Raw genomic sequence first — 10778 nt, 5'->3', positions numbered from 1 at the left:
ACAGTGCCCACCACAGAGCCGGCCCCCACAGACAGACAGACAGACAGACAGTGCCCACCACAGAGCCACACGCTGACAGAAACAGCCCTGACATAGGCCGAGGCCAGCGCAGCTGACCTGAGCAGCGGCTGGGCAGCACAGGAAGGAGTCTGAGCTAGACCCCTGGATGCCATCCTTGTACCCGGAGCAGCAGGCTGGACACAGAGTGTCACCGTCCTCCCCAGAAAGTGTTCCCATGTGCAGCTCCAAGGCCTCTCGGCGGTGCTCTGAGAAACAACGGGACTCACAGACGGGAAATCACGGCCCATAGCCTCAGGCTACGGCCTGAGCGTGGGCCCAGGTCCCCCAAGCTGACCTCTGACCTTCACATGTATACCGTAACGCACACAAAGGGAATAAAACAAAACAGCAATGGATCGATCGGGATTAAAACCCAGGTTTCCTGGCTTGAAAGTCCATAACCTGAGGTCATCTCTCGGTAAATACAGACACCCCACAGCCGGGCACACTGCCGTGACACACGCACCCCACAGCCGGGCACACTGCCGTGACACACGCACCCCACAGCCGGGCACACTGCCGTGACACACACCCCACAGCCGGGCACACTGCCGTGACACACCCCACAGCCGGGCACACTGCCGTGACACGCCCCACAGCTGGGCACACTGCCGTGACACGCCCCACAGCTGGGCACACTGCCGTGACACGCCCCACAGCCGGGCACACTGCCGTGACACACGCACCCCACAGCCGGGCACACTGCCGTGACACACACCACAGCCGGGCACACTGCCGTGACACACACACCCCACAGCCGGGCACACTGCCGTGACACACGCACCCCACAGCCGGGCACACTGCTCTGACACACACCCCACAGCCGGGCACACTGCCGTGACACACCCCACAGCCGGGCACACTGCCGTGACACACCCCACAGCCGGGCACACTGCCGTGACACACCCCACAGCCGGGCACACTGCCGTGACACGCCCCACAGCCGGGCACACTAGTGATCCCAGCACTGAAGCAAGAAAACTGAAAGTTCGAGACGAGCCTGGGTCCCCCCCGCCCCCCGGCAGATTCCACCCTCCCTTGGGCTCTGTGGCCGTTTGTTGTGACTTTGTGGGGAAACAGCTATCTACTCCCCAACAGAGGGGGCACACAGACCCCAGGAAGAGTCTGTCAAGGGCGACTCAGAAACAATGGATGAATTCAGCAGGTTCTTGGGGAGCACACGGGACCGACGCCTCACACCGTTCAGGCACACCGAGGCTCCAGGGTCACGGGCAGGCAGGGCAGGGGCACGGCGGGTGGAATGTCTGGACAGAGCCTTGGGGTGACCTCGTTCTAGGACCTTCTCCTCCCTTCCAAGGGGAGGTCACCAGCCCTTCCCCTGGCCCAGCTCTCCACTGCCGAGGCCACGCCAGCTCTCAGCCGTCCAGGCTGAGGTCTCAGGGTCTGTGCTCTCAGGAGCGTCTGTGATGTTCTTCTCTGCTCAAGGGGCCGAGCGACCTGCGCTGACCTGCCCTGACCTGCGCTGACCTGAGCTGACCCTGGTTCCATCTCAGAAACTGACTCCACAGAGGCGCCCCTGGCTTCCGCGTGCACATTTGCTTGTTTGCTTGTTTGTTTGTTTGTTTGTTTGTGCACGGGCTGGGCCGTAACCAGCAGGTAGGAGTCAGAAGGTAGGAGGAAAAGTTGCAGGAGTTCATTTTCTTTCCCCCGTGTGGAATCTGGACTAGGCTGGCAGCAAGCGCCCTCCGCACTGAGCCATTTCGGCGGCCCAGGAATGACAGCTGTTTGAAAGAGTTAAACAGCTTACACTACAATAGGGACCCTGTCTCAGAAAACTAAAAACAAAACCAGAAACCTCAAACGAACAAACGAATGAACAAAAAGCAGAGAGTACGTAGTTCCAGCCCTCAGTCTGAGGCCAGATCAGGCTACCTAGTGGGTTCAGGAGACGCCCGGGATACACAAAGGAACTCTGCAGAAAAGACTTCTTTTTTAATGTCACATACAGTCATAACCTCATGGAGAAACACAACACACCCAAACCAGGCAGCGAGTGACGCGCCCAGAGCTCCGAGTCCCTCCCGTTCGGCTGGGTTGGCCCTCAAGGAAACAGCAGGCTTAGGGTAGAAAGGGGGCCCACTGGTCCTCTCCGCCAGACTGGTTCCACCAGGGCCGTGGATGGCACAACCCGTCCTGCCTGTGAAACCCGTGTTGGGCAACTGTGCTCAGCTGTGGGTGCCTGGATTCCAGAAAGAGACGAGCTGGGAACCAGAGTCTGTGTACCGAGGCTGTGCGTGGGGGGGGGGTGTGTGTTCGCGCACGCGTGCCAGGCATACACTCAGGAAGGTAAAGGGAGGCTGGCACCCGGACACCCAGCCGCTGGGAGCGCAGGCCCCCGGGCACACTGGCTTTTGCTGTAGAAGGAAGAGCTCCTGTTCCGGAGACTGGAACACAGCAGCCCGACAATCTGAATCCCCAGTAAGTACTCAGTTTGCTGTAGAAGTGCACTTCCTCCCGTGCACAGCACTCTGTTCCCGTGGCTCTGAAGTTCCAGCTGAACCGAGCGTGCTGCTGCACGCGCGCAACCCCAGCCCTCACGCTGTGGCAGGAAGATCCTAGGTTCAAGGACAGCCGAGGCTTCGTCTCAAAACACAGCTGCACTTGTTTGTTGTAGCCCTGGCTGTCCTGGACTCACTCTGTAGACCAGGCTGACCTCGAACACACAGAGATCTGCCTGCCTCTGCCTCCAGCCACTGTTCTGTTGCGAGGCAGGGAATGGCTCAGCAGGTAAAGACACTGCCAACCAAGCCTGATAACCCGAGTTCAAGCCCAGAGAATCAACGAATGGCCCTCTGACCTCAGCTCACACATGAATACGTGCTCACATACAATTAAAAAGAAAAGTCAAATGTTAAAAACAAAACAAAAAACTGAATCAAGGGGCTAAAAGCTCTGCTCTTCCGGAAGACCCTCACGGCAGCTCACAGCTGTCTGTAATTCCAGCTCTGAGGAACCTAACTCCCCTCCTCGGCCTCTGTGGGCACCAGGCTGTCCTGGTGCACAGACGCACATCCAGGCAGAACACAGATATTGATGCAGAAAAGCTTTAAATGTCTTAAAGTTGAACCAAGCACTGTGTATTTCATGTATCCACCAGTTAAGGGGGAGAAGGTCAAGCCCCTCCTGGCTGCATTACGAGCAACTCCCCAGCTCCCCTACGTCATCTTTTGGATCTCTTTCCCCTCCCCCAGTTCAGGCCACCTCCCCTCGCTTCCCAGCCCCCGTTGTTTCCTGTCTATATGAGTGGTGTATCTAATTGGGGGCCCCAGGCTGTCAGTAAACTTCAGGTGACTCAAACTGTCATCTTGGGAGCCGTGGTCCTCAGATATGACTGAGCCTGAGTCACTCGCTGTCCATTTTCTGAGGTGGTATGGGGAAGGGGCCATGTCACAGAGGGCAGGCCTGGAGAAGGGGATGGATAAGGAGAAAGCCCGCGATAGACAGGGACCCCAGGAGGAGAAAGCCCAGACCCGGGGTCCGGGAGGGGAGAGACCAAGAAACGTGGGCACACACACAAGTCAAAATGGATGTGCAAAGCCAAGGAAAGAGGGGTGTGGCAGCTCGTGCCTGCAATCCAAGACTCAGGAGGCCAAGGCAGGAGGATCACCATGAGTTTAAGGACAGTCTAGCTACACACGGAGTAAACCTGCCTCAGGAAAAGAGGGAAGGAAGGAAGCTCGTCGGGGATGTGGCTGGGTCAGCAGACTGCGTGGGTCGCACGGACAGGGCCCCGGGTTTGATCCTCACACCAGATGCTATAATTTTGTTTGTTTGCTCAGTACTTGGAGGTGAAGATGTTCAGGGTCATCCTCAGCTACACAGTGAGTTGGAGGCCAGCCTGGGCTACATAGGAGCCTGTCGTAAAAACCAAACAAGAAACTGAAGGAGGGAGAAGAGGAGGGAGGGAGGGAGAAGACCAGAACCTACTAACTTAGAGCTGGAGAGGAAAGACCTGGAGATGGGGAGACAGGGGCTCGAAACATAAGTGGGAAACGCTGGCCACGCATGGAGGCCCACGCCAGGGGACAGACATGCACAAGCACACACACAGGCCTGGGCCGGCCAGCCATGTGAGTGGTTCCCGGCAACAAAGGCTGGGCACGCAGAGAGAGCTGTGAGGAAGGCCGCCAGGACTGTGAGCCAGCAGGCGATCACTCTGCTGTCACCTCAGGGCCACAGGCTGTGGCACAGTGACACAACCTTTTGTAGAAGTGACACCCAATTTTCTGGTGCCTCCTATATTTGGGGGGGTGACACCCACGGCAGGAACCCCACCCAACTCTAAGGCCGCTTCCCCACTGACTCACCTGCAACCCTGTCAGGCCTGTTGGGGGAAACCTTGGTGAGTCAAGTACCCAAGACCAGCCTCTTCCCCCTGGAAGGCTACCACGCTGGAGAGTTCAATCTGACTCTCCAGGAACACACAGCCTAGACCAGGGCACCAGGGTCCAGACCCTCCTTCAGATTCAGACGCCCAGCCTCCTCCCTCGGTTCAGGGCTCCAGAATCCTCCCTCAGACCCAGGTTCCAGACCCCAGCCTCCTCCCTCAGAACAGGGATCCTGGCCCAGCCTCCTCCCTCAGACCAGGGGTCCAGGACAGCCTCCTCCCCCAGACCAGGGGTCCAGGACAGCCTCTTCCCCCAGACCAGGGGTCCAGGACAGCCTCCTCCCCCAGACCAGGGGTCCAGGACAGCCTCCTCCCTCAGACTCACATTCCAGAGCACCCCTCTCCGCTGCCACAGCACCCAGGTTGTGGCAGAGGCCTGGCACAGCCTGTTTTCTTGTCCATCCCCAGCTGGAGGTGAGGTGCGAGAGCATTCACCGTGGTCCCCACGAGTCTCTCCCTAAAGCACACTGTCTCCGGGCCTTGAGCTGAAGAACAGCGTCCCCCCTTCCCCTTCAACAGGGCAAGATGAGAAGCCATCTCAGGGGAAGCCCCGCACCCCGCGTACAGCACGACAGGCCTTCCTCTCCTCTTCCCATCCCTCGCTCTCCCCTGCCTCCCTGCCCCTCTGGCCCTGCCCTCAGCCCACCTGGGTCGCCCCTAATTCATTTTCCAGGATTTCTCTCCAGATCTGCACTTGTCTCTCAACATCTCCATCCCTCCGGATTCCCTTTCCCCACCTTCCTGTCACTCCTCCGTCCCTGTCCCCACCGCTCTCCTCCCCATCTCCATCTTCCCTTCTCTTTGGGTCCTCCTTGAATATCTCCATTCTCCACGCCTGGCTCTCTGTTTCTCTCTTCCCATTCCTGACTCTCCTCTGCCCCAGGCCTTCAGTCCTGAGAGACATGAGACAGGAGGGGAGGTGGGGTGTGGGGAATGAAGAGGGAGGGTGGAAAATCCAGGCGGGAGGGAAGAGGGTCAGGCAGACCGGCTAGGCTCCCTCTGTCGGAGCCCCGCCCAGGCTGTGTGGCCTGGCTCATATAAGCAGCCCCGGCCTGTGGCTGAGAACTGAGTGTCTGCGCCTCACCGCATTCCCGGGAACTCTACCTCCAGCCCCTCGGCTCTGCAGGTAGGAGCAGCTTCTCCCGGCCCTGCTCGCAGCCAGGGCGCCTGCGTCTGCCCTCTGCCTCCTGGCTCGCCGCTCTCCCCTCTCTTGCCTGGACTGTGGTGGCCAGCAGCATCTTGCTCTTCTGCAATGCCTCATCTTCCCAGGCTTGCCAACCTGAACGGAGAACTTCTGGGACCTGGCGCCCAATCTCCTGTTTGGCCCGTTTCCCCTCATCTCTGAGCCTGCGGCCCTCCATAAAGCCGGCTGGCGAGGCAACACGGACCCCTGTGGATGTCATAGCACTGTCTCTGTGGCACCTGGCCCACAGCTCTTTCCCACCTGTCTCTGCCACACCTGTTCCTGTCTCTTGCTCTCGCCGTCTCTCTCCAACTGTCAATGCTCCCAGAAGGGTCCTCTGGGGTCTGTCGGGCAGCTGTCAAGACGACGGGCGCGTTGCTCGCCCCGACCCATGCCAGCCAGCAGGCTAACCTGGCCTCTTTCTCTTCAGCACCCTTCCCCCGAGAGCCCAGCCCCCAGTGCCCTAGCCCCTTGCCCTCCCGCGCCCAGTCTCCAGCCTCCCCTGGACAGCCGTCCCCTGCAGCCGCTCCCACAGCAGTCACCTCCCCAGGGCCAGCGAGATGCAGTTTGAGATGCACGACCACGTGAAAGGCAAAGGTGGGATCGCTGGCAGCAACCTTCCGGGCGCCGGGGAGCTGGCGTCTCCCTCCCCGGGGCATCCTGGCCCCGAGGCCCCTAACACGCTGGCGCCCGGGCCTGCAGGAGGAGGTGGTGCACGTCCAGGCTCTGCCCAGCTGCGGTGCCCACCTTTCCTCTCAGCCTTGGCACGACAGGACGGAGAGCTGGCGGCAGCAGCAGGGACAGACGGGCGTGGACGGCCCAGTGTGGCAGACGGGAATGGGAGGCGCGGCAGCGCTTCCTCGAGTAGGCGGCCGGTGGCCTGCCCAGGCTGCCCGGCAGAGGGAAGGGCGGCCGGGGTGGCGCGGCCCGGGAGGCCCCGCGGCCGCCGCTGACCCCCTCGCTCCCGCCACAGCCATGTCCTACCCAGTGACCAGTCAGCCGCAGTGCGCCAGCTCCTGCTACCAGACGCAGCTCAGCGACTGGCACACGGGCCTCACGGACTGCTGCAACGATATGCCTGTGTGTGAGTCCGGGCGAGGTGGCGAGGGGCGCCCCACCCTTCCCGAGCCTCTCCCGCCGGCCGCTCCGCCCTGCCCCAGCCTCCTCGCGCTCCCCCCCACCCCCCGGGCCCACCGCGGGCCCTGCCGCCTCCGTGCCACCGCGTGTGCCCTCGGGGGGCCCGGCAGGCGCGGCGCTGACCGTCCCGTCCCTGCAGGTCTGTGCGGCACCTTCGCGCCGCTGTGCCTCGCCTGCCGCATCTCCGACGACTTCGGGGAGTGCTGCTGCGCGCCCTACCTGCCCGGAGGCCTGCACTCCCTGCGCACGGGCATGCGCGAGCGCTACCACATCCAGGTGCCGGCGGGCGGGCGGGCGGCGGGCGGGCGGGGCGGGCGGCGGGCTCTGACACCCCCCTCCTCCTTCCCACCGCAGGGTTCCGTCGGGCACGACTGGGCTGCCCTCACCTTCTGCCTGCCCTGCGCCCTCTGCCAGATGGCGCGGGAACTGAAGATCCGGGAGTGAGGAGGCTGCTCCCGCGCCGCCGCGCCGCCGGCCGCCCCCTCCCCCTCCCGCTCCCCGCAAAGCCTGTCCCGCCGCCGCTGGCCCCGCGCCAGAAAAACACGCCCGCAATAAAACCCGAAGCCAGCCCCCACACGCCTGCTTTGCCTCGTCGCGGGAGGTGGGCGGGGGGGGGAGCAGGGTGCACCAAAGACGCGTGTCAGACGGGGTGGGCTGGCACAAGGCAAAGCCCCCAGCCCCCAGGCTGCAGAAGGCCTAAGCTCGGCCCACTTAAGCCGAAAATAAGCCAGCGCCAGGCGGGAACAGAGTGAGCCTTGCCCCCAGTCAGAAGAGCCTTTAAAACGGAAAGAAAGTTTAAACTCTTCAAACAATGCTCTCCCCTGCTCAGCCAGCATCTATAGACTTTTTAAGATTTTAACTTTTACACACACACACACACACAGGGCCCAGAGCGCAGGGGAGGGAGCTGGATTCCCCCTAACCTGTTCTCCCATCAGCCTCCAGACGAGATGGGCCTTCAGGGGAAGGCCCCATGGGTAGTCCTTCATAAGCTTGCCCATCAAAGTTCAGGCCATTGCTCGGGTCTCAGAATTCCCGGCACCCAGTCTTGGCCCTGCCACTTCGTGTTCCTGGTGAATTCATAAACCTTCTGAGCCTTCGCCGCTGCCGGTGAAGAGCTGGAGAGGTGCTTCAGTGGTTACGGGCTCTGGGTGCTCCCAACTGCCAGGAACTCCGGTGCCAGGGGACCCGACGGCTCTGCTGACCTCTCGGGTCCACGCGCCACGTGCATACATACACAAACAGATACTTTTAAAAGCCAGCTTTATGTTCACATATGACCGGGCAGGCGCCGCCAGCAGCTTAATGGGGCCAGAGGGATGTCTGAAGAGACCACGCCATTCCCGGGCCATGTGAGCATCAAGGTCTCCCAAGCCAGCCTGCCATGGCCTTGGCGGTGCACCCAAGGGAAAGCGCCCTGCTGAACATCTGCAGCAAGAGACCCACGCCGTGCTGAGGCCGAGGGCGGAGCCCTGAGGGTGGCCCCCCCGCCCTGATCCCGGCCTCGGCACAGCCAGGGCTGAGGGCCAAGACATTAGCTCGAGGCTTTTCAGCGCTGATGCTGCGAGCTTGCTTCAGAGATGCTCATCCATGTCCAGCTGCACTGTCCCCACCAGCATGGCCAGTTCCCCGCGCTCGGTCCTCCAGTCAGAACATAATGGTTTCTGCTCTGCACCGCAGGCTTCTCGCCTGTGACAATGCCCAGGACACAGGTCATGTTTCTCCCTGAGCCAAACTGTGGCAGGAACAAAGGCGCCCTGCCCTCTGCTCTCATCCCTCCCCTGGAGGGGTCGTGCTGCACTTGCCAAGGAGGGCAGAGCTGGCTGAGGCTCCGGGCTTGGAGTGGGACCAGGACAGGACACAGGCTCCGCTGCCCTGCGCAGCCCTCCCTCCCTCCCTGCACACTCAGGGCAAGCAGACACCAGTGTGGAGTCTTTCTGACACTTTATTTGTTTGTTGCTTCAGTTGCCCTCCTGTTGAGCTGTGAACCCTGCTCTCTGGCATGCACATAGTAGTGGGGACCTCTCAGACTGGGGTAACCCCACCATTGGAAAGAGGCCGGTCCAACCCCCACCCCAGGACCAAAGCAGCAGCTGGAAGCTGGAGTCTTGGGAAAGCAAGAGCCCCACGCTCAGGGCGCTGCCTAGGATTCAGGGAAGGGGTCCTAAGCAGAAGAGCTCCTGAGTCCAAGAGTTGAGCCAGGTTGGGGTGGTCTCTGGAGAGAGGCCCAAAGACTCAAGAAAGAGAACCAAACGCTGGCCCCTCCAGGGACCGCCACCTGCCAGGGCGGGGTGAACCTCCAGGCATCTCCTGAGGCTCCCGGCAACCAGCCTGAGTTTCCAATGAACTCAGCCCCTGCAGCCCAGGGCAGACAGCAGCCAGGAACGCTCCTACTCTGGGGTCCTTCGCCAGCACAACGCACTACCCTCAGAGGGCCTGCTGCAGGGACCCCGACTCACGCCCACGCTGAGCCTATTTTCCCACAATGCCCAGTCTGCCCATCTTAGGACAGAGAGGCCACTCTGCCTGTCCTCCTTTCCCTAACATCCGCGCCACGTCCTGTCCCTCGGCCTGCACCACCCTCCTGCGGCCTCCGTGTCCTCCGCAGCCGGCGGAGCCTTCAACACGGTCCTCACTGCCCCCACAGAGCTGGCCAACAGCTTCCCACTGCTGCGCCTGAACCGCAAGGTCCCGTCTGCCCCGGCCCACTCACACTGGCTGGGCTGCGGGGGCCAGGTTCCCAGCTCCTCTGACAGAACAGGCGGCTCCAGCCTCGGGGCTGTCAGCCTTTTCCTCAACTCTGAATTAACTTCCCGAAGACCTTCCCTCCGTCCGTCCCTCCTCGGCGAGTTTCGACCCTTCCCATAAGCCCTCAGTGCCACACTCTAAGACCTTGAGCCACTTCTCTGAGCCTGTGTCTGTGTGTTCAGCCCCTCCCACGAGAGCCCAGGCCCCACCCGGGAGGGGGCTCCTCTCACACCTGCTTCGCTGTGCCCGCCACTGTGCTGTGCTGAGCGGCCGCTCAATAAATAGTTGCCAAGTGCAGAACAGAGGGGGGCCTGGGGCGAGGGAGCCAGCGCCGAGGGCTGTCCGGGGCTGACGGGTCAAAGGGACATGCTGGTGAGGTTGTCCTGGCTCAGCAGTCCCTTCCGGCCGCCGCCGCCCCCGTGCCCGCCGCCCCCGGCGCCGCCGCCGCCCCCGCAGTACTCGTGCAGCCTGTGGCGCAGCGTGACGAGCGCCGAGCCGAGGCAGGCCCCGTTGGGCGCGTGGGGGCCGCCGGGCAGCTGCAGCAGCAGCGTGGCCACGCCCGCCATGCCGTCCTCCGTGGGCTCCAGGGTGATGGGCCCGGCGCGCAGGCCGGCGGGGGCCGGGAGCGCGGGCGGGCAGCAGCCGCCGCCCAGGGGCCCCCAGGGCCCCCCGGCGCCCGTCAGCAGCAGCGGCGTGAGGAAGGGCTCGGAGCGGCGGAAGGCGGGCGGCGGGAGCCCCGCGGGCTTCCAGGCAGGCGCGGGGCCCGGGTCCGGGGGGAAGCAGACCGTGACCTTGGCAAAGGGGCGGCTGGCCATCTTGGTCATCTCCTGCAGGTGCCGCCGCTGCTCCTGCCGCTGGTCCAGGGCCTGCTTGGCCTTCCAGAGGAGCACACAGAGGGAGAGGAAGAGGAAGAAGCAGGAGAAGAACACGGAGAAGAAGACGAACAGGTCGATGTGGGCCTGGTCCTGCCGGAAGAAGAGCAGGCCCTGCGAGTCGGCCGAGCCGTTGGCGCCGGGCGCGCCGGGGTCGCCCACGCCCAGCAGCAGCAGGTAGAAGCGGCTGGACTTGAGGGCGTGGTGCTCGTGGGGGTAGGTGATCACCAGCCTGTCGCGCACGCCGCGCACCACCAGCACGGCCGACGGCTCCGTCACCGTCACGTAGGTGATCAGGCCCCGCGGCCACACCTCGCGCACGCGCGGCTCGGCGGCCCCCGCCGCGCCCCCGGCCCCCGGGGCCCCCAGC

The 10778-nt window shown here is 62.8% G+C and overlaps 2 protein-coding genes across 2 annotated transcripts; one reads left to right on the top strand and one right to left on the bottom strand.

The window, feature by feature from the left end:
- Positions 1-6264: 6264 nt before the first annotated feature.
- On the top strand, positions 6265-7232 carry Cnfn (cornifelin). Its single transcript, XM_055620712.1, has 3 exons — positions 6265-6735; positions 6928-7064; positions 7143-7232. The coding sequence occupies exons 1-3, from the start codon at positions 6489-6491 to the stop codon at positions 7230-7232; spliced, it is 474 nt and encodes a 157-aa protein (XP_055476687.1). The 5' UTR covers positions 6265-6488.
- A 1483-nt stretch (positions 7233-8715) lies between these two features.
- On the bottom strand, positions 8716-10774 carry LOC129686693 (multiple epidermal growth factor-like domains protein 8; the record flags this gene model as incomplete). The annotated part of the gene is made up of 1 exon (XM_055620704.1): positions 8716-10774. A coding segment is annotated over one exon (882 nt), but the record flags the coding sequence as incomplete, so codon positions are not given.
- Between the last annotated feature and the right edge of the window lie 4 nt (positions 10775-10778).

The sequence above is a fragment of the Psammomys obesus genome, unplaced genomic scaffold, assembly GCF_907164565.1.
Source record: "Psammomys obesus unplaced genomic scaffold, mPsaObe1.curated_primary_1811, whole genome shotgun sequence".
NCBI classification, from domain to species: Eukaryota; Metazoa; Chordata; class Mammalia; order Rodentia; family Muridae; genus Psammomys; species Psammomys obesus.
Note: the sequence above shows the minus strand (reverse complement) of the source record. Positions and strands in the feature narration are given on the sequence as shown.